The 24569-nt window shown below is 38.1% G+C and overlaps 1 protein-coding gene across 3 annotated transcripts in view; it reads right to left on the bottom strand.

Annotated features, from left to right (window-relative positions):
• Positions 1–24569, bottom strand: part of kmr (pleckstrin homology domain-containing family A member kramer) — a 666551-nt gene that overhangs the window by 181417 nt on the left and 460565 nt on the right. For 2 of the 3 annotated variants that reach the window (XM_090386564.1, XM_090386566.1), the window contains exons 15-17: positions 19611–19691; positions 19338–19487; positions 6116–6217 (exon numbers count right to left, since the gene is read on the bottom strand). In XM_090386564.1, the coding sequence (XP_090242690.1) occupies positions 6116–6217; positions 19338–19487; positions 19611–19691 (333 nt within the window). The remainder of the gene's footprint in view (positions 1–6115; positions 6218–19337; positions 19488–19610; positions 19692–24569) is intronic. The other variant, XM_090386565.1, reaches the window with a different exon arrangement.

Raw genomic sequence — 24569 nt, forward strand, 5'->3', positions numbered from 1 at the left:
CATTAGCAACTAAGGCCATATTGCTCTGGGGATATGCGGTGGTCATTCCCTGACCTTTCCGCATCCTCCATATTTGGTGGGCACGGGCTTGAATCTCGGTTTAATCAAGAAGCGTGTGCTATGACACTGCTGCTCCTGCCCACCTGGCTACAGAGACACCAGTTCTGTAGTAATTATTAAAAGATATACATTAATTAAAATGTGGCAAACTGCTAAAATGTGTCGCAATTTCTACACAGAACGATCATCAGGCCTACACAGATAGAATGTATCAAGTGACAATGTCCTATACAAACCGAGCAAGGATTACTTCCTCCTAGTAAACCCCATGCTGGTCACACTGCCAATACATATTTACAGGCTTGATTTTGTTTAGCTTGTTGGTGGTGTGCCATTCCAAGATTCTTGTGATCATGTATATAGTTCATTGTGGATTAGATGCTTGTAATCTGCCCAGGGACTAACAAGTGGATGTGATTCTGTGGCATTGCTGATCTGGCTGCAGCATCAGCCAAGTCACTGCCTGTCATACCCATGTGGCTACAGATCCGGCAAAAGTGAATATCAAAGTTTAATTGAAAGAGAATGTAGCATTTGCTGTACCCAACACAAAACTGGATGAAAAGTACTTCTCATCTCTGATAAGGCCTGTAATATACTTGGAATCGATATATAGCATGCTCCTTTGGCAATAGTGAAATTTTATATGATCCAAGACTAATTTTACTGCATGTAACTCTGCATTATATAGGTAGCCCTCGGTTTATGATGGGGTTGCGTTCCTGAAGGAACTGTCACAAAAAAAAAAAAAAAAAAAAACCGGTGCAAAATGAATCTAATTATATAATTTAAACAATGAGTTACATTCCAAGCCACTCTCAAAATTGACATAAGTAATATAATATTATTATATTTAAAGCTCTGAAATGAATGTAAAAACAGTATTTTAATGAACATAAATCAATTAAATGTAATACGGTATAAAATAACCAAACTAAATATAATTAAATAAAAAAATTAAATTTATGTTCGAAGCCCAGACTGAAAGTTTTTGTAAGTGCCACTGTAAGGCACCTGCATCAATCTTTTTTGAAAGTGGCGTAATGCAGAGATTTTGCTTCTCCGATGAAGTCCCTGGGGATCATCCCCTTTTTTTGAAGAAAGTATGCAGCGTTGACTGTCGAGATTTCCTCTCTTTCTTTCTTTGAGAATCTTAGAATAAGGGCCAAATGGATACAATTATGCTCCTTGTCACTTTTATATTTCACTTCCAGTCATGGTCAATCTCACAGAGCTCATCAGAGAGGGTCTCCATAGCTGAAACGATACATTGTAGACTGCTTGTATTCGCAGATTTTAGAGGAGACGCTTCATCTTTTTCTTTCACCTCATCCTCCTTTTATTAGCTTAGTTCTTTAGCCAATTTTTCCAAGTCTTCATTGGAAAGCTGATATCCATGGTTATCCAACAGCTCTGTTACACCTTCAGCTGCAACATCATCCAATCCTGCCTCTTGTACCAGCCTGGTAATGTCTTCAACAATGTTCACTACTGATTCTAATCCTGTGAAGTCATATGCATAAATTGTGGGAGAAGTTTGCGCCACATTCAATTCAAACAGTTCACTCACACTTCCTCCCAAGCTGCATTGATGTTATTACTGCACCTCAAAATGTTGAATAAGCACCAATAATCCTTGATAGTTTTGTCTGACCTGTCCAAAACTCTCACCATTTGCATGGAGGTTTGGCAGATATAAATCAATATCAAAGTGAATATCAAAGTTTAACTGAAAGAGAAAGTACAATTTGCTGTACCCAACACAAAACTGGATGAAGAGTACTCAGCTCTGAAGGCTTTAAAGGTTGCTATTACCTTTGGATGTCAGAGGGACTAATGAGGCTCTTGGCAAAGAAGAAAAATATGTGAGATGCATACATATTAGCAGGTGACACAGAAGCCTAAGGCAGATATAAGCTAGCCAGTAATCAAGTCACAAAGGAGGTTAGGCAAGTGAAGGCCAATTACAAGAAATCCTTGGCAAAGGATGCAAAGAAAAACAACAAAGATTCTTTACTTATGTAAACTATAGAAGGAAGGGAATGAATCAGATTGGTCCACTTGATGTTGGTGGTTCGACTGTTGATGATCCTGCTCAGGTTGCTGACAAACTGAATGAGTATTTTGCATCTACATTCATACATGAGGAATTCTGCAAGGAAGGGGAGGACAGAAGTTTACAAAACTCTAACAGGGAGCTAAATGATTTGGTAATAATGGAGAGCAAAGTGGAGGAGAAATTGTTGAAGTTAAATATAAAAAAGGTACCTGAGGCAGAAGGAATCTATCCGGTTATATTATAGGAGGCAGAGAGGGAAGTAAGCAAACCCTTAGCATGATTATCAGAGCATCCGTAGATTCAGGGGAGGTCCCCATGGACTGGAGATGTGCAAATGTAACCCCAATTCACAAAGGGGGTTTCAAATGGTGACACAAATAATTATAGACCTGTTAGTTTAACTTCTGTTCTGGGGAAAATAATCGAGTCACTGATTAAAGAAGTGATGCAGGATCGCCTAGACAAGACTGCAGTAACAGTTTAGACACGGCATGGGTTTGTTAAGGGGAAGTCTTATCTGACCAATTTGACTGGATACTACGAAGTGGTCACAAAGGAACTGTATGCAAAAAAATAATTTTGATATCATATAGTTGGATTTCAGGAAAGCTTCTGATACTGTTGCACATGGAAGACTGCTGTACAAATTGGAGCAGTATGGCATTAAGGACAAGTTGATGCAATGGATAAAGGGATGGTTGGGTGAGACAGCAGAGAGTGGTAATAAATGGACACTGCTCTACGTGGACTAATATTATTAGTGAAGTCCCCCAGGGTTCGGTGCTGGCCCATTGATGTTTTGTGTATTTATTAATGATATTGATGAAGGTATATCAATCGAGCACAGCTTGTATCCATTTCACATACAGTGGGTCCAATACCTTCAACCAGGAGACACGCTCAGCAATTGGAATTTTGTTGGTGGGTAAGTTTGCAGATGACACAAAGGTTGGCAGGGTTGTTAATGATATTAAAGACAGTATGCTACTGCAACAGGATCTAGAAAAGTTAGGTAGATGGGCTAAGAAGTGGAAACTGAAGTTTAATATTAAAAAATGTTAAGTACTGCATATGAGTAGCAGTAATCCAAGAGAAACATACCATGTGGTACTACACTCAGGGAGATGGAGAATGAAAAAGGCCTGGGGTAATTGTGCAGTCAGATATGAAGTTTTCTGTGCAGTGCAGACGGGCTGCCAGAGCAGGTCATGGAGTTTTGTCAATGATATATAGGAATTTTTCTAGCAGAAAAAAGGAGGTGATTATACCTTTGTATAAGGCAATGGTCAGGCAACTCCTTGAGTACTGCGTACAGGTCTGGAGGCCTTATTTTAGGAAGGATGTAGAGTTGCTAGAACGAGTACAGAGAAGGGCAACAAGATTGGTGAGAGGAACAAAGGGGTTCTCTTAAAGGAGAGGCTTAAATTCTGTAAGTTGCAACATCAGGAGACCAGGCACCTGCGAGGTGATCTGACTGAGGTGTACAAGGCCTTGAAAGGTTTGATTAGGCTCAATGCTGATGGGATACTTGTGCTTGCTCAGATTAAGAACCTGAGGGGGCATAGATTCAAATTGAGGAAAGACAGTTTTAGCATTAGCATTAGTAGAGGCATATGATGCAAGAAAGCAAGCTTATTCAGCATCAGCCAAAAAAAAAAAAAAAAACCCCACTCCCATTTCACCCATCTGTTCGTTCGAAATACCTGTCCAGTTGAGCTTTAAATTTGTTTAGGCTATCAACTTCTACAACAAGTGATGGAAGTCGGTTCCACCAACCAACCACCCGCTGGCCAAAGGCAAATTTCCGCACATCTATCCGACATCCGTCCTTCCTCAATTTGAATTTATGCCCTCTGAGGTGATTATTCTGAGCAAGATGAAGAATCCCATTGGCATTGAGCATGCTCAAACCATTCAAAGCCTTATACACCTCTATCAGATCACCTCGCCGGTGCCTAGTCTCCAGACTCTGTAATTTGCAAAACTTAAGCCTTTCTTCGTAAGAGCAACCCTTTGTTCCATTCACTAATCTTGTTGCCCTTCTCTGTACCCGTTCCAGCAGCTCTACATCCTTCTTGAAATGAGGCCTCCAGACCTGTATACAGTACTCAAGATGTGGCCTTATACAAGGGAATAATCACCTCCTTATCCCTGCTAGAAAAATTCCTGTATATCATTGACAAGACACCATGAGCTACTCTTGCAGCTCGTCTGCACTGCTCAGAGAACTTCATATCTGCCTGCACAAAATTCCCCCAGGTCCTTTTCATTCTCCACCACTGTCAGTGTAGTACCGCAGAGTTGATACGTTGCTCTGGGGTTACTGTTTCCCATATGTAGTACTTTACATTTGTCAATGTTAAACTTCATTTGCCACCTCTCAGCCCATATGTTCAACCTTTCCAGATCCTGTTTCAGCAGCATAGCGTCAGTGGTGTCCTTAACGACCCTGCCAACCTTTGTATCATCTGCAAACTTGGACATTAAACTTGATATCCCATCATCAATATCATTCATAAACACCGAAAACAACAACGGACCCAACACTGAACCTTGAGGAACTCCACTAATAACATTAGTCCACGTTGAGCAGTGTCCATTGATTACCACTCTCTGTCTTCTGCCACTCAACCAACCCCTTATCCATAGCAGCAATTTGCCTCCAATGCCACACTGCTCCAATTTGTGCAGCAGTCTTCCATGTGCAACAGTATAAAAAGCCTTTCTAAGATCCAAATATATAATATCAAAGTTATTCCCTGCATCCAGTTCTTTTGTGACTACATCATAGTATCCAATCAAATTGTTCAGGCAAGACCTGCCCTTAACAAAACCATGCTGCGTCTGAGCTAAAACTGAATTCTTGTCTAGATGATCCTGCAGTGCTTCTTTAACCAGTGCCTCCATTAATTTACCTGGAACAGAAGTTAAACTAACAGGTCTATAATTACTTGTGTCAGCCTTTGATCCTCCTTTGTGAATTGGGGTTACATTTGCACATCTCCAGTCTATGGGTACCTCCCCTGAGTCCAAAGAAGCTCTCATAATTATGGCTAGGGGTTTGCATACTTCCTTTGCTGCCTCCTTTAATATAACTGGATAGATCACATCCACCCCAGGTGCCTTTTTTATGTTTATCCTCAACAATCTCTCCTCCACTTTCCTCTCAGTTATTACAAAATCATCCAGCTCACTGCCAATGTTTACTTTACCTACATCATTCTCCTTCCTGAATAACTCCTCATGCGTGAATGTAGATGCAAAATACTCGTTTAGATTTCGTTTAGATTGTTAGCCACCTGAGCAGGATCCTCAACTGTTGAACCATCAATATCCAGTGGACCAATCTGATTCATCCCTTTCCTTCTCGAGTTCAAATATGTAAAGAACTCTTTTCTGTTTTTCTTTGCATCCTTTGCCAAGGATTTTTCGTAGTCTGCCTTTGCCTGCCTAATCTCCTTTGTGACTTGGTTACAGACCAACTTATATCTATCATAGGCTTCCATGTCACCCATTAATTTGTATGTATCCCATGCATTTTTCTTCTCTGCCACATGTCTCATTAATTCATCTGAGAACCAGATGAATAGATGTTTTAGAATAGATGTGTGGAAGTTTTCTTTCAGCCAGCAGGTAGTTAATTGCTGGAACAGACTTCCATCTGTTGTTGCAGAAGTTGATAACTTAAATAATATTAAGGCTGAACTAGATACACATTTGGAGTGAACAGATGGGTGAAATGGGAAGGTTTTTTTGGCTGATAAGCTTGCTTTCTTGCATCATATGCGTCAACTAATGCTAATCCCTCTGAGTGTAAGTACTATCCTCATTGATATTTTTTTCAACTTTTTTAGCCATTATCTCTCTCTCTCTCTCTCTCTCTCTCTCTCTCTCTCTCTCTCTCTCTCTCTCTCACACACAAAAAGTATTAATAGAGATTTCATTTGACTGGTGCTATTTCAGTACTTCCTAAAAATAATAATTTAACAAACTTACTTTTTGACTGAAACCAACATTAAGTGCTTGCTGTATTTTTTGCCTTAGAAGTATTATTTCATGTTCTAATCTTGCATTTTCAGCTGATGTCTCTTCCATTCTCTGAAAGAAGCAGTGATAAATATTGTACAAAACCATTATTCATTTTTTATAAGTTTACCTTGAAATGGAAAAGCTACCAACAAGATTTCCCAAAACTAAACTTTATTTGTTAATGTAAAAAAATATCAAACCATACCAAAAACCCAGAATTAATACGGCACCCAAAAGTTCTTTATTCTAAGCATTCGTTTGTAATATGGTGCATAAATCCAATTTTGTTTCTCATTCAACCTTATTATACAGGGTGTTTTCAAAAATGATGGTCAATAATTTAAAGGTGAAAAGTACAAACTAAAATAAGCAAAAGGTCCCAGTGAACATCGGGCCACAAATGAGCTGTTTGAGATAATGCACATTTTCTGTTAAGATCCGCCACTGACTATGGGAGTACTCTGTATTGCTGAGACCTTGTATACGCTGGATATGGTAGAGGTACAGTAATTGGTGAGGTAAAATTTGCCACACACTGCTATGACTCAGTACACGCTCTTGCAGAGCAACCCTCCTTGTTAAAATTCCTGGATTTTGTTCTATTCTTTCTAACACCCTTTCCTCAACATCAAGTGTTATGCTTCTGGGCCTACCTGCTCGTACTCCTTGTGCGAAGCGCCCACGTTCTCTAAGGCGTTGATGTACCCAGATGAATAATACCAAACAAGCATTTCCAGCAGGGAAATGCTTCTTTGGTACAAACGTGCAGCCTCGAGTGCACTGCTGTGTACTTTACAATACATCAAGAGCATGTCCGCATATTCTTCGTTGCTGTAACCTCTTTCTGTGTTGACTATCCCTTGACAAGTAGCAAGTATGCCTGCTACGTCTAAGAGCACTGAGAGAGGGGAAAGGGAGACAATGAGCATAACATAAACTAAACAAACAAGTCAGTGGTGGAGCCCAACAAGAAATGTGCAATATCTGGTAAACGATTCATTTAAGGACCCATATTTACTAGACTTTTTTGCATATTGTAGTCTGTACAGTTCACCTTTCAATTATTGACCATCGCTTTTGAAACACCCTATATACTTTATATAGGGTGATTCAGGAGGAATAATAAATATGTTGGGAGGTTATAGTATCGATTATTCTGAGTAAAAAAGTTCATATAAATGCGTGTCCAAATTTTCAATGGATACGGAGACACAGCTGTATCAAACTGGCGTGCACAGCTTCCTGAATCAGATGTGACCAAGAAGCAGTTTTAACCTGACACTGTTTGGTTTGGTGTTAGAAGTGTTGTTAAGAATGCCACACATCTTAAGAGATGCTGAATATGCCGATATGGTGTTTGTCTATGGTTTTTGTGGTGGAAGTGCTACTGCTGCTTGTACCTGATACTGGATTTAAAAACGTTTACTAGTGTTTATTCCAAACTGTGTAAGACTGGTATAGTTCCCAGCGCTCATATTTCTTCTGAACATGCAAATGAACAAAATGGATGAAATAGAACACATTCTTCAGTTGGTAGAACGTAGTCCTACTTTAGCACACAAAGAATTTCTACGCGTATTGGTGTTCCACAGACAAGAGTATACTTAACATTACGTGAGCACGGCTTGTATCCATTTCACATACAGTGGGTCCAATACCTTCAACCAGGAGACACACACACGCTCAGCAATTGGAATTTTGTCGGTAGGTAAATGCTAATCGCTGATTAATTCCACTGATACTGTTCAGTGATGAAGTTACTTTCGCCCATGACGGTATCAACAACACTCGTAACACTCATAGGTGGTCAGATGAAAATCCAAATGCCACTATAGAAACAAATTTTCAACATCGCTTCTCTATAAACGTGTAGTGTGGTATCATCAACAATCAGTTGATTGGGCCTGTTGTGCTACAAAATCGTCCTACAGGGCCCATTTATCTAGAATTTCTGCAAAATGAACTTCCACTACTATTGGAGGATGTTCCCTTGGCTACAAGGACTGGTATGTACTTTCAGCATGATGGAGCTCCTGCACATTATATCCGTCTGGTGATACAATATCTAAGTCAAACTTTCCCTGAACGAAGGATCGGCCACGGTGGTCCCATTCCTTGGCCATCGTCTCCAGACCTCACTCCATTAGATTTTTTGTTTGTGGGGATGTTTGAGAAGTGCAGTATACAAAGAAAAGGTGAATACAAAAGAATTACTCGCTTGCATATTGAATACTGCTGCCCTCATAAAGGAACACCAAGAAGACCTCAGAAGAACAACACGTCATATTACCACAAGAGTTGCAAAGTGCATTGAGGTTGGCAGTGGGATTTTCGAATATTTATTGTGAACTGTAAAAAATTTGTAAATTATTTCTGTTTTGTTTCATTCAAAAAGTCAATAAATACAAACAATGTCATTTATCGTTCTCTAATACCTATCATAATGGCTTTGTGCATGCCAGTTTCAAACAACTGTATCTCCATATCCATTGAGAATTGGACACATGTTTATATGAACTTTTTTATTCAGAATGATTGATACTATAACTTCCCAAAATATTTTTTATTCCTCCTGAATTACCCTGTATAATGTTGAATGAGATAATTTAATAGTCTATAAATATATAGACTATTAAATTATGCACTTTTGCAAATCATTGTGGCTGTGCTGTGTTTGTGCTCCTGCAAAAGTGAGCTAAATGAATGATTTCTGATGAATCTGCTCCAACATTTTTATACTGTCTGAATCAGCAAGTTTTGTTCGTCACATCCATCAAGAAAGAAGAGGTTTTGGAAAGACAGTTTTCATCTATAATGAATGAAATTTATGCTTCCTTTCTACAAGGTATCTCAGATCGTTTCTGTAGGCGCCCCAGAATCTGGGAAGTATCAACAAAAGGATTAACTCCCTCGCAGTTTGGTTTGGTTTGGGTTTTTTTTTAGGAGCATTAGCAACTAAGGCCATAATGCTCCGGGGATATGCGGTGGTCATTCCCTGACCTTTCCGCATCCTCCGTATTTGGTGGTCATGGGCTTGAATCCCTCACAGTATAATCAAGGTCAGTCACTTTACTGTTTTTGTGCAATAATAGCACGCAAGGTCACCTGCCACTGTTCTTACGAAGAGGACTGTGCCTTTCAAAAGACCCTCTGCTAGTAAAACTGCATTGGTGTGAAATCCAGTGTTGTTGCTTAAATGTTGTTTAAAATTAGGAATCTAAATTTAGGAATTAGTTTAAATTTGCTTAAATTAGGAATCTACTGAGCATATCTTTAAAATTCATTCGTTGAATGAATTGTAATGAATTCTGAAGAATTTTAACTAAAGTTCACAGATACGTTAAGTACAAAATTATTTCAGATAGCAATAATTCTGTGTTGTATATCTCATACTTTGTATATTGTATATTTTTTATCTCAAAAGAAATTCTGCATACTTATTGTTAATTACAATGGCTCTGCAAGTGCAAATTATTTGCCAATTGTGCAAAAATAAATGCAAAGACTTCCTTCAATGCAATGTCAAATGCAGTCTCGTGTACTGCATTAAATGCATAGATATGTCAACAGCGAACTGGAAAAAGATGTCACGGGCAGCAATCGACTTGTGGAAGGGCCCTTGTATAAATCACAGGCAATCAAAGAAAAAGCATACGGAACATGAAAAAAATTTAGGATCCAGCCCAGCTGATCCCTCAAGCCCTCCCGACGGTGAACCTCAGTGTTTCAACTGTCCCTCATCATCAATGGATACTCGGCAGAGTGGGCTATCCGAGGCCATACCTCATGATGTGGCATCAGAGCAGACAAATCACTCCTTCTCTCACCTCCAAGTTTCACAAAATGAAAATCCAAATGAGCTGACAACAAAATTTATTTTTCAAATCTTGGACACTCACAAATCCATGATGAGCATTTTGAGAACGAGGGTAGCCTGTGCAGACGTAGCTTTTTGCCGCTCCCGGAAGAGAGAAGTTTTTTCTGATTTATTTTCTGTTTTATTAGCTTAAATTGGCATATTAACTTATTTTCTAGAGTAGCTTTATATTCCTATTTACGATACTTAGTTTAAAGTAACTTAGATAGAGATTTTGTAGGTATTACTTAGTATCGGAAAGGGTATCAAATCCACGTGTTTACCATTCGTAATTTGCCGCCATTTTTACGCGATACAGAATATCTCGAACTAGATAGCATAAGCTTAATATAGTATAGTATAGTACATAATATTGTCAATTAATCATTTGAACTTCATTGTCAATTAAATTGTACTTTTAACTATACATATAACGACTTAGGTTACGTAACATAAATAATCAGTAAAATATAATTAATACTTAACTTCATACGGAAGTTATATAAAGGGATTTCGTAGATAACACTTGATACTGAAACATAAAGACAGCGTGATAACTGTGTTGGGATACAAGTTTAGGGTTTTAATTTTGTACTGAAACTGAAATTTTATTGAAATTAAATCGAAATCATGACTCAGACCAGAGCAGCAAAGCAAAAGGCTCAAGCTAATGGGAGTGCTGTGGCTCAGAGGAGAACTGAGGGGGGGCAGTTGCCCTCTGAATCACAGCCTATTAAAATGCACTACTTGCTTGATGTTTGTGGAGCAGTCGGGTAAGGGACATGATACTGCAATGGGGGATGTCTTTGTGTGTGCGCGATGCAAGAAGTGTAAGGAAATCAGGTGCCATAACTCAGAATCGTTATGGGCCTATATGAGAGCTTGAAGGACAGGGTGGATGCCCTCAAAGGATTAAAAGTGAGGGGCCCATCAAGTTCTCAGCTGCCCACACCAATGCCAGAGCTTGCACTTTGTCATCACGCAACACAGTGGCAGCCCCCAAGGCAGAATGCGCTGGTCCCAAAGGAACTAGTAGTTGATGGTGACTCTATTGTCAGGGAAACGGGAAACATGCTTTGTAAAAAGGATAGGTGGAACATGACCAGGGTATGTCTGCCAGGGGCAAAGGTTTATGACGTTGTAGAGCGGATATCATCTTTTAAGGGCACAAAAGGTGATATAGTTGTACACGTTGGCACTAATGATATTAAGAGTAGGAGACCGGCGGAATTACTTAACAAGTACAGGTCACTGTTGAAAAAAAGCTGTGAATTAGGGTTGAATTTGAAAGTGTCTGCAATTCTGCCCAAACACGATAGGAGGGAGTATATGATGAGAGCCCTGTCGATCAATTCGGCCCTGGAAAGATTGTGCAAGGCTTAAGGGGTAGAATTTTTTTCAGCCTGGTCTGTACTTGTTAACAGGAGAGACTGTTTATACAGGGATGGGATACACTTAAATAGAAAGGGTGCAAGAATGTTTCCTGATGCTATCGAGGCAGCGTTAGGTGGGTCTGAAAACTGCTAGATTGGGGGGATACAAGGACTAATAGATTAACAGTAGCCACTGGCAGAGGTGAAAGTGATTCTTGCACTGCTTCTATTGGAATGAGCCGCAGCCTGGAAAATAAGATGCAGGATATTTCAGAGACTGCTGGGAATCATTGGGGGTACAAGAAAACACATGGGTTGTGTTAGGGTAGCTAAGAAAAAGAACAGGTGCATGTATACTTGCGTGTACACCAATGCTAGGAGTTTAGTAAATAAATTTGATGAATTTGAGGTATTGCTCAAAACATCAAAGGCAGATATTGTGGGGATTTCACGTGGTGTCACACAGATATAAGGAATGCAGAACTGGAATTTGGGGAGTACAATGTCTACAGAAAGGATAGACAGGATAGGAAGGGAGGAGGGGTTATCCTATTAGTTAAGAAATACATAAAATCCAAGGAAGTGAAGCCAGTCGACATCGCTGGACAGTGCAGTGTCGAGTCAGTTTGGTGTGACATAAGCATTGGGAGATCAAAATTGAGAGTAGGAGTGTGTTATAGGCCTAATGACTCTGATGAGTATAATAAGAAACTGTACAGGGAAATAGAGTGGGCCAGAAAATCAGGGAGTCTTGTAATGGGGGATTTTAATTTCCCAGATGTTGACAAGAATTTAGGGGCTGGTCACTCACACACTAGCAAGGCTTTTGGGGATTTATTGGATAATTGTTTTCTACATCAGCATGTTCGGGAGGCAACTAGAGGGAGTAATACTCTTGATTTGATTATCAGTAGTGATTCTTCATGCATTAAGAATCTGCAGGTAAATGAACCACTAGGTGGTAGTGATCACAGTGTGCTGAAGTGGGATTTACTCAAAGAGGTAACTACCATTAGGAGTAAAGGGAAGGGTTATTGCTTTCGTAAAGGCGACTACGATGGACTGAGACAGTATTTGAATTCTATACAGTGGGACCAACTGATGATGTTACCAACAGCAAATTCAAAACGGGAAGCATTCAAAGAACTTATCTTGGAAGCTACTAGGCTTTACATACCAACTAAGAAATATTGTTCAAGGTTTAGGCCTAAATGGATGTCAGATGAACTAATGAGACATATGGCAGAGAAGAAAAATGCATGGGATACATACAAATTAACATGTGACACAGAAGCCTATGATAGATACAAGTTGATCTGTAACCAAGTTACAAAGGAGGTTAGGCAAGCGAAGGCAGATTACGAGAAATGTTTGGCAAGGGATGCAAAGAAAAACAGCAAAGAGTTCTTTACTTATGTAAACTCTAGAAGGAAGGGGATGAATCAAGATTGGTCCACTTGATATCGATGGGTCAACTGTTGATGATCCTGCTCAGGTAGCTAACAAACTAAATGAATATTTTGCATCGACATTCACACATGAGGAGTTATTCGGCGAGGGGAATGCCAGAGGTGTATTCAACTCTGGCAGTAAGCTAGAGAATCTTGTAATAACTGAGAGTAAAGTGGAGGAGAAATTGTTGAAGATAAACACAAGAAAGGCACCTGAGGTGGATGGGATCCATCCAGTTGTATTGAGGGAGGGAGCAAAGGAAGTAAGCAAACCCTTAGCCATAATTGTGAGAGCTTCCTTGGACTCAGGGGAAGTACCCATGGACTGGAGATGTGCAAATGTGACCCCAATTCACAAAGGAGGATCAAAGGGCGACACAACTAATTATAGACCTGTTAGTTTAACTTCTTTCACGAAAAATTAATGGAGGCACTGGTTAAAAAAGCACTGCAGGATCATCTAGACAAGACTTCAGTTATAGCTCGGACACAGCATGGTTTTGTTAAGGGAAGTCTTGCCTGACCAATTTGATTGGATACTATGATGCAGTCACAAAAGAACTGGATGCAGGGAATAACTTTGATATTATATACTTGGATCTTAGAAAGGCTTTTGATACTGTTGCACATGGAAGACTGCTGCACAAATTGGAGCAGTGTGGCATTGGAGGCAAATTGCTGCTATGGATAAAGGGGTAGTTGAGGGGATGAAGACAGAGAGTGGTAATCAATGGACACTGCTCATCGTGGGCTAATGTTATTAGTGGAGTCCCTCAGGGTTCAGTATTGGATCCATTATTGTTTTCTGTATTTATAAATGATATTGATGATGGTATATCAAGCTTAATGTCCAAGTTTGCAGACGATACGAAGGTTGGCAGGGTTGTCAAGGACACTACTGACACTATGCTACTGCAACAGTATCTGGAAAGGTTGAGCAGATGGGCTGGGAGGTGGCAAATGAAGTTTAACATTGACAAATGTAAAGTACTACATATGGGAAACAGCAACCCCAGGGCAACATATCAACTCTGTGGTACTACACTGACAGTGGTAGAGAATGAAAGGGACCTGGGGGTGGTTGTGCAGGCAGATATGAAGTTCTCTGAGCAGTGCAGACAGGGCTGCTAGAGTAGCTCATGGTGTATTGTCAATGATATATAGGAATTTTTCTAGCAGGGATAAGGAGGTGATTATTCCCTTGTATAAGGCAATGGTTAGGCCACACCTAGAGTACTGTATACAGGTCTGGAGGCCTCATTTCAAGAAGGATGTAGAGCTGCTGGAACGAGTACAGAGAAGGGCAACAAGATTAGTGAATGGAACAAAGGGGTGCTCTTACGAAGAAAGGCTTAAGTTTTGCAAATTACAGTGTCTGGAGACTAGGCACCAGCGAGGTGATCTGATAGAGGTGTATAAAGCCTTGAATGGTTTGAGCATGCTCAATGCTGATGTGATTCTTCCTCTTGCTCAGAATAATCACCTGAAAGGGCATAAATTCAAATTGAGGAAAGACAGATGTAGGATAGACGTGAGGAAATTTGCCTTTAGCCAGCGGGTGGTTGGTTGGTGGAACAGACTTCCATCCCTTGTCGTGGAAGTGGTTATTTTTTATTTATTTATTTAATTTTTTTTTTTTTTTGGCTGATGCTGCATAAGCTTGCTTTCTTGCATCATATGCCTATACTAATGCTAACGGTCTCTCTTCTTGATGAAACTGAAAAAATCAAGTTTGGAAAACGCGCAATTGCGTGAATTTAATTATAGTTTACTACAGAAAATTTCGGATTTGACAGATCTTATTCGAAACTCCAGCAGATCATTAAGTCCTACATACAACTGGATGAAACCCATGGAAAATTCTACTTTCCAGCCAACCCCTGCTCTTGTTTCAGAAGCCCCTTACACATCTATTATAAAGCAACCTTCACACCCTCCAGTATATGCTCCTGTCGCTGGTCAGTCTCAGAAAACATCTAAGGATATCAATCGAACTGATAACAAGTAATAACAAAATTATTGATAATTAAGTACAAGTAATAACAAATTATCCAACTAATGTCAACTTAATTGATTTGAACTTTAGATCTGCCTATTTATCACAATTAAAAATTTGAATTCCCCAACCACTCACACTATACTGCAAGAATGTTGGCAAGATTTGAATGAAACAACGGTTCTGCATATATTAAATAGCAATCTACAAAATTCCTTTTATCCCTGGGAGAGCGGCTTGCTTCGCCCAAGTTTCCAGCCCTGCAACATAGAAGCAGGAGCAGGAGCAGTGCCACCAGTAACCAAGCAATATGGGAAGGTTAATTACTAACAAGTTAGTAAATTAGTCCTATATACAAGAAGAAAGATGTTTTTCCTTTTCTGTTAAGTGAGTGAACTTTTTTACTTTAGAAAAACAAAATAATATAACTTTTCAGCTGCTTTTTAAGAAAATCGCTTGAAAAGCACTCGGAAATTGCTATAGTCATTTGGGGGTTCCATCCACTCATGGAGATGGGTAGTCATAATGTTTTAGCTCCAGGGTGTATATCTTACTACAATTCAGGGAAGTAGATATGACACTGACTTGTTGTATTACCTGCAGATAATGTTTGCACGTGTTCGTAAATGGCAGTAATGTTGGGTAGGGTAAAACATGTTCAACTTTGTCTCTCTCTCTCTCTCTCTCTCTCTCTCTCTCTCTCAGTAATGGAAAGATTATTGTAGTGTATGTTTGAATTCATCTGTGTATCTTTTGCTTAGTATCATATTGTTAAAATGTTCTAGCTGATGCAAAAGATGTCTAAATCACCCTGACAATTCCTGCTACTTGAATGGATTACAAAAAAAAACTCAGAGGAAGAAAATCTACAGTATTACTAAATGCACACAGTACAAGATTGGCCATCAGGACAAAGCTTGGGCTCCATGTATAAAGGGCCATTTTATGAATTCTCTGGCCCCCCCGGCAAATTTCCAAATGTGGCCCCTATTCAGTTTAAGTTTTGTTTTAATTTTTTTCTGGGTGTCTATTAGTCACATTCTTAACATTATTCGTATTCCTAACATTATAATATATAATTATATATATATATTATTAATTTATAATCATAAACAAGAATTAAATTTGTTAATTATTTTTCTAAATATTAATATTTTCGGCATTTTAAACTATTTAAAGAAAGCCAAAAACATTATTCGTATATCATTGTTCTTTGTTTGTGGTGCTTTAGACTGCAACGTAACATACAAGACAGAGGGTCTTTTAAAAAATTATTTAAGATCAACAAGTGGGGTACCCAGTAGGCTGAGGCCCCTGGCATCTGCTGGGTGCACCCATGCATTAAAACGGCCCAGCATGTATGTGCTGTATTACTTGTAACACAAATCTGAGGATGTAGGAAATCTAGGAAAATTTAAAGTATAGCTTTTGTTGTGTCTATGGTATGGTTAGCACCATACAATCACATTGAAAATTGCTATTTCTATATGACAAAAATATCAGAAATGCCCAGAAAAAAAGGAAGCACAGCATCACTTAATCAGACTTGTTTCACATAATGAAGATCTGCCGACAGAGGCAGACTGGGTCAAAAAATTCTTACTAGGGAAAACTTGTAGCAGCTTCATACTAGTGTTTATGGCTGTATTATTTATGGCCAAAATGACACCAGCCTCCGGCCCACCAGAGTTCCCCGGTATGTCTTATGGCTAGTCTGCCAATACAAGATCTCCCAAAATCATGGGATAAAGGAAGCAGTGATGAATACTAAGAGGAATCTTGTGTTGCAGACTTTGCAGGACCATTCACTTCAAAAAATTTTCTACCAACCAGAAAATTAAAACACACCACACTTAATTAAGCAAAAAGAGTTGAATTGACTTATTCGTGATTTAGACTTATCTAGAGAGCAAGCAGAACTTTCTAGGTTGCAACAGTGGAAGTTACTTGAAACAGGAACTAAAATTACAGTATACTGGAAATGTCAGTGTGTTTTGAAAATATTTCATTATACAGAAGGTGGTATGCATTTCTGTAAAGATGTTACTGGCCTTCTGAACAAGCTTGGTACGAAGCAAAATCCTAATGAATGGTATCTATAACTTAGGTCTCAAAATTAAGTTTAAAAGCAGTTTTGCTGCACAATACAAATGCATTCCCACCAGTTCCTCTACTTCATGCAGTTGGCTCAAAAAAAACATATGAAAGTATGTTGTTTAACCATACAGGGCAACCTCCATAAATAAAAAACAAGATAAAGAATTCAATCAACAATATATCAACATCCTTAAAGAGAAAGTGAAATAAGACCTCAAAAAACAAAAAAGAAGGCTCCAGACAAGAAGGCAGCCAACCCTCCCTCCCAACCACCGGCATAACACAAAACCTAGGAAAAAATTGAGAGTGAGGCTTAGGTAACCATTCTGAAAAATCAACTCAGAGGCACATTTGAACAAGAAGCATTGGGCTCCAGGATAACTGGCCTGGCAACCTACTATTGGCCAATCAAAAAGATATCAAAATTCAGATCCAGGCCCAACATAGGCATAAAATAAGTTATTAACAGCACCCCTTGACTGAATGAAGGAGACAATTATTCAGCAAGCAGGAGGCTATTAACAGGTAAGCCCACTCTTTGTTTACCTTTATCTTTATTTGTATGAAATTTACAAATTACAGAAAACTGGATGTTTGCAGTAATGCATAAGTAATATTTAACTGCAATTTTTCCCCCCTTTAATACAGGCATGTATAGTCTGATGATGGATTCTGGTGAATTCAAAAAGTATATTTAGTGAATAAGGCCAAATAAACTAAATTTAAAAACAAAAATCTCACAGAGTATAATAGTGAATATTTAGAGAGAAAATTTTCATAAAACAATGTTTGTTTGAGTGCTTAGTTATCTTCAAATAACACAGTTTACTTAGCACCATGCCACTTGAGGAATATCTGATAATATTGGTCAAAGTAACTCTTGCATATACCTCAAAAGTTCTTATCTATTATCCCAACTGGACATATTATCTAGATGTTCTGGGGGCGGAAACATTTCAAGTGAGCGGGTAGCTAATGCCATGGAAGAGAGCCTAAAAAACTTCAAGGGTTGTGTTAGGGTTGTTAAATATACAAGAACAGTAAGTCTTAATTGTTTATATAGTAATGTTAGAAGTGTAGTCAATAAAATGAGCGAATTCGAACTACTGGTTAAAACAAGTAACGTGGACATAATAGAGCTTACGGAAACGTGGTGCTTTGCTGGACGACCCTGTTTTGCTGGAACCTAACCATGTCATAAAACGGGTCCTACCTGTACAACCTTCCTATCTCTAATAATATTCGAAAAATCACTGACAGAACACTGTGGGCTTTCCAGGCTTCTTGTTTTCACTGCTCAGAAAACTTCATATCTGCCCATCTTATAACTTCCAGATTCCTTTCTTCCTCTACTGTTTTAATTCAACCTTACCAAGTGTATAATTTATTTTGGGCTTACTATTCCCCAAGTGTAGGACCTTGCATTTTGCTGCATAAAAACAAAAATGTACAGACTTACTTCAGGCTATCATCCAACATTAGAAGCCACCTTTTTAATGCAGTTCAGCAGCTACCTCAACAGAAAAGAGGCACCAAAAGAGTTGTCTTGGTCATCCACAGAGAGTTGTTCACAAACTTTATGTGGTGGTGGTATGCCCCCCAAAGCCCAAGCAACATTTTTATTGAGCTCTTTCACCCACTGAATAGTAGTAGTATGGCAAATACTATTACTATTCAGTGCAAAGAAGCCACAGGCTTTTGCACTACTGACCAGAAAAAAAAAAACCAACAGATAAGAAAATATATATTATTTGCTTCCCTCCTCATATAAGTAACTATCCACTTGATCTTTGAATTTACTCAAACTGTCAGCCTCAACTACCTGCGAGGGCAACTTGATCTAGCAATCAATGACTCACTGGCTAAAAAAAACGTATTTGTTGTATTTAAATAATGTATTTGCTGTTAACAATCATTTACAAAAAGCCACAAAAAAAAACCTCCCACAAGAAACAATAAGTCATGTCTGAAATATGCTTTTCTCAACTTAATGCTCCTAAAACCTTGTGTCTGATCTGCTTTGAACCAATATAGTGTTCATATACATAGCAGAAGTAGTACTCTTCTGCTATGTATATGAAAAACAAACTGGTAGCCATAACAATCGCAAACCAAGCAAAAACCTTGGAATTTATATTAATTTCAGAGCAGATGTGTGCAAAGCACACAGAAACTGAGAATGGTGAAAGCATTTTTTTATAACTATCATACCAAAATCCATGCCAATATTGCACTCACAGACTTGAATTATAAAAAGAAATAAAAAAATAATTTTTTCCCCCTTCATACAGTATAATTTGTGTTCGACATTAACTTGTAAATTGTATGAAACCTAACAATTCTGGTAATTATGTGGTTACTTAACATATATTTATTATTATTTTTCTTCCACCCCTTAGGGAAACAGGAAAATCACCTTGGCACTTTGATTAAAAAGTCTTTTTACTTTTATCAATTCTTTCTCTATCATCTTCTGCTGCTTTCTTAATTTCTGAACATCCACAGGATTATCCTGACAGTCATGAACTTTACTCCTTATACCATAAAGAGTATGTTCCAAAATTTCCTATAAATAAATAAAAAAAAACAGTTTTAAAACAATACAGATCACAAAAATAACTACTTTCTTTATTTAAAAATTTTTCTCAGAAAAAAAAAAGTTAGAGAGAAAGAATGAAGAGGAAGAAACCTTGTCTTGCAGCAGAGAGTTGAAAGTGAGAGACTCCTCATGCAAGCTCTTGTCCAAATGATACAGCTGCTTCAGGCATTCCTACAGACAGACAAACATACAATAGGTATACAAAGAGACATGCAAGCAGAATGTTAGCAAATCCTGGAGTTTGATGACAGAAGTTTCATAAAAGCAATTACAAAAAAAATATATTACAAATATGAGTAACAAAAGCAAATACATGTATGTATGACCATTCATCCAAATTTGCTATACCTAGTGGGTGAACAGTTCACTATGATAATACAGATCAGTTCTAGACATTGACCTTACCAGTTGGTACAAGCTTGATTATTTTGTTATGCCATAGTGATTACAGCAATAATTTATTCAGCTTGTTCAACTTATTCCCATATTGGTTAAGGATGTGTGTGAAGGGTGGAGGGATACATTCTCAGATTGACATAGAAGACATTGGGCCTCCTCTCATAATTTCATTAAAATGTCAATGAAAAATATGATTTATGCAAAATAATATTATCCACAATTTATCATTTTTTTTTATTGTAAATGTTATAATAATTGTCTTTAGCTGACTGTCACCAAGACAACTTATGTGATGAGATGCAAGTATATTGTTATCAACAAACTGTGTATTCCACTGTGGATTTCATTGTTTTGCAAAATTAAAAAAAAAAAAAAAAATCAGCAATCCTCCTCAGAAGCTGATTAACCCAGCCACAATGTTAAAAACAAGGAAGCAAGCTTATATATCATCAGCATAAAAAACAGAAAAGAAAAAAAGAGCCACCACATCTGTCCATCCCCTCTAATAATAAGCTGTCTAATGCTTCCTTAAATTTTTTCTGAACAATCCACTTCTACTTCATCTGTCTACCTTCCTGAAGTCATACTTGAGTGATTTTGGAAGTTGTAGGGGTTGTTTACACATATTTCAAGAAATGTGCTGACAGATAAGGTGAAAACATTACTGAATTATATTTGTTTGCAGCTTTGTGTGAAAAAGTAATGGTTATTTAGTATAATGAATTTTTCTATATTTCAAAATAACTAAAAGCAGGGAAGAGACTACTGAATAATAAGTTGTATGTGGGGGTGGGGGCCCTCTGGAGAAAAAATAAGACATTTGGTTCTGGTCTTACCCATTGATGCTGCAGTAACCAACTGAAAGATTCAACTAAAGGTAAAATTTTAATCTAAGATGATGGCTAACAATGAGCCAGTTTTGCCTCTAAATATAGTATGACTGCTGTAGTGTACTAATTGTATATAATAATGAGCACAGAGTGAAAGATCTCACACATCTGTTGAAACAATTTTGGTTCTTCTACTAGTACTTATGGGACTCTGAAAAGTGCAAAAAAAAAAAAAAAAAAGGGGGGGGGTGAATAAAATTAATTCCAACTACAGAGAAAATGAGAATAGCAACAGAAAGTTCCCAAATACAAAGAGAAATGTCCAGGGCACATTAGAAGGTTCACAACTATTTCAAGTCACTCAGAAACCCCAGCAATACAATATAATGCTGATCAAGGAAGAGGAAATTTTCCACAAATTTCAGTGATCTATCATAATAATTGCAATAATAACTGGATCAGTGTGGTTCTGTATCAATATGAATTAGATTATATTTCCCTTTCCATATGTTTTCTTTACTCACACACTTTGTTATGCAAAAAAACAGTTTTTTGGTGCACAACAGAGCCCATTCATAGAAGGGGACTCCCTGTATCTTTTCTTGTAATGGCTAAATCCTATTGGTGCAGAACCACATTGATAGGATTTAACCGCCAATTGATATCTCAATAACATAAAAAAAAAATAATAACTTAAGTAAAATTAGAACTGGATCAACGTAAGTTAAAAAATCAAGAGACAACAATTCAAGTCCGGAGAAATTATAAATGATCTTTTCTATAAATGCTGCTTATTGTAACCACAAAAAACTTAGATAATAATGACTCAAAATGTTCAAAATCTACTCGAAAACATCCTAAGTCAGGCTCATCTATCTCTAATGTTAATTCCTCATTTATGATACATCTCAATGTTTAAGTGCATTTCATCTGAATTTCAGGGAAAAACGATTTAAAATAATTTTAATGATTTATATTTCTTAATATTCATTGAGTGCAACTTTCCTTCCATCCACTGTTACATACCTGCAGTAAGTGTATATTTGTGCATTTTTTTTTTTCACTTCAAATACGACCACATTTGTATAATTTGTAGTCAAATTTATATACCCCTGCTTTCATTTTAACTCTCATTTCATAATTCTTATATAGTTTTGTGTACCTGGAGATCTTATTGAACTGTTTCAAAGTTTAACATTGCAACTTTGATGAGTAAAAACTGTTGACAGCTGATCCTGCTATAACATGCCATCATACAATACACATTTCAAGTTAACAACACACACACATTTATATGACACCTTATCTAGCATTAGTAGTGACTAATGATGCAAGAAAGCAAACTTATACAGCATCAGCCAAAGAAAAAAAAAAAAAACACCTCCTGCACCACTTGCCCAAAATCTTTAATAATTTTTTCTTAAGTTTATTCAAACTACCCAATTCCACAGCACCAGACCGATGTTTGTTCCACCACCCACTGGCTGAAAGCAAATTTCGCATAATCTGTTCTGCAACCATCTTTTCAATTTAAATTTATGCTCCCTCATGTGTGCTGTCTGAGCAAGAGGAAGGATGCCATCAGCATTTAGTTTACTTATTCAAAGCCTTAAGCACCTGAATCAGATTTCCTCCACCAAAGTGTTTAGTTTCTGGACATTGCAATTTGCAAAGCTAAAACTTTCTTGTTGATAACAGTACCCTTTTATTCCTCTCATTATTCACTGTTCAAGTGTGTGTGTGTGTGTGTGTGTGTGTGTGTGTGTGTGTGTGTGTGTGTATTCATGTCTGACGGCACCAGTGGTTTCCTCCATCTCTGCATTGCTTTCATCGTGAGTGTAATAGTTCACTGGAAAGGCCAGAGATTTAAAAGTGTATGGATTTTGTAAGTGTAGTATTATGTATCATTGTTCTTCTTGTCATTTAGCTGCTAGACCCCTGCTGGGGCCCAACGTTGCCCACACTTCGTCCTGTGAAGGCAGACCAGGTATTCAGTAGTTGAAATTATTACTCTGCCAAGCTCTGCCACCTAATTTCCTAAGATTTCAGCGGATAGGGCCTTAAAAAAAAAAAAAAAAAAAAAAAAACTGTCATAGGGTGAGTGCTAGAATTGAAAAGGCCAAATATTTATAAATGCGATTTAATTTAGACGTAACTGAATTTTGAGCTTGTGTGGGGTGTAAGCTAGCTATAGGTAGAGTAGGGGATAGACTGAAGATGGGGGAGGCGAAAGGTATAAGTATGGGGGACGGTAGAGAAGACGATCCCAATATGATCAGTGAGGCCAGTCCAGACCTCACCAGGAGAAATAGGGGTGGGGGAGACAGAAAACTCCCCCCTCCCCGGCAGGGAAGAGGTTTTAAAAAAGTGAGCCAGGTCAGGGTGCCCAGCTCAGATCACTTAGAGGCACCAGGGCATGATTGCCATCATAATGTTGTGTCACTGATCATGAATTCAGTGGTGTTCCTATTCAGTTTGTTCATTTCAATGATTTCACATTTCCCGGTATGAAAGTGCAATAAGATTTAAGTGTTGGAATTTCTCAGCTTGTTTTAGGGGCATATTCGGTTGGTTCACATAGAGTAGGGGGAAAAGATTGAAGTATGAGGATAATACTGAAGACATCCCCAGGAATGTCAGTGGGGACAAGCCCCACCAGGAGAAGATGAGGACGGCAGGGGGGAAAACGCGCGCGCGCATGTGTGTGTGTGTGTGTGTGTGTGTGTGTGTGTGCGCGCGCGCGTGCACTTCTTTTGTCATCATGTTTCTCTTTCTCAATAGCATTTATTTGTGTTTATGGTAGATTTATATACGGTAAATTTATATACAGTCTATTTATATTTATAATTTATATATAAATTTACATACACATTCTCACAATGAGTGGAGAAAAAAAAAAGACAGTAAATATAAATAGAGAGAATTAAGTATTGAAATAAAAATGAGAGCTTTAAAGCTTTGGCAAAATATTTTAACTACATGGATCTGGACATCAAAAGAAAACTGGATGATCTGATCGGCAGTCACAGATTTGTTTTAGAAAAAAAAATGAAAGAAAGAAAAAAGCAAGGCAACTTAACCTTATATTCATTCATTAAAAAAAATGTGGTTCAATACAAATAGGTTCTCTTATCCCTTTCCTCCAACTAAAAAGTTAGCCATCAAAAATGAAACAATACTGCTGATGTATGTTTTATTTCAATAAATTTTTATTTAATATCCTTTGCATTTTAATAACATGTATGTACCAATCATATCATAATATATATTGATAAAAATAAGTATTAAAATGGGGTAAATACAAAGGGTACTAGGAAAGTTTTGCAATATGACGCAACAATGAATCACAGGAAGCTGCTTGTTGCTGCATGTTGAGACATGTTAATACGTGCATAGTAGCCGCCGCGCCAAGTCGATGGGCTCAGTTATTCATTAGTAGTGAGAGTGTAAAGTGCTTGCGATGGCATCGTGGTCACGAAATGAGATAAGGACAGTTTTGCGGTATAATTTCGTGCGTGGTTTAACCATAGACCAGTGCTTAGAAGAAATGACTCTTGCACTAGATGATGATTGTCCACATCGTGCAACGATATTCAGGTGGTATAGAGAATTCCAAAGGGGAAATTTCACTCTGGAGGATTCTGAGAGGCCGGGAAGGCCACGAACGTCAGTTACGGAGGAAAACGTTACTGCTGTGAGGAAAATGCTTGATGAAAACAGGCGAGTGACCTACCGACAGATAGAGGATACTTTGGGCCTAAATGCACCAGCAATTCGTTCGATTCTGCAAGATCATTTGCACGTGAAGAAACTTTGTTCT

Source organism: Mastigoproctus giganteus, chromosome 12 (assembly GCF_048544385.1).
Source record: "Mastigoproctus giganteus isolate SK-2022 chromosome 12, ASM4854438v1, whole genome shotgun sequence".
In the NCBI taxonomy this organism is placed as follows: domain Eukaryota; kingdom Metazoa; phylum Arthropoda; class Arachnida; order Uropygi; family Thelyphonidae; genus Mastigoproctus; species Mastigoproctus giganteus.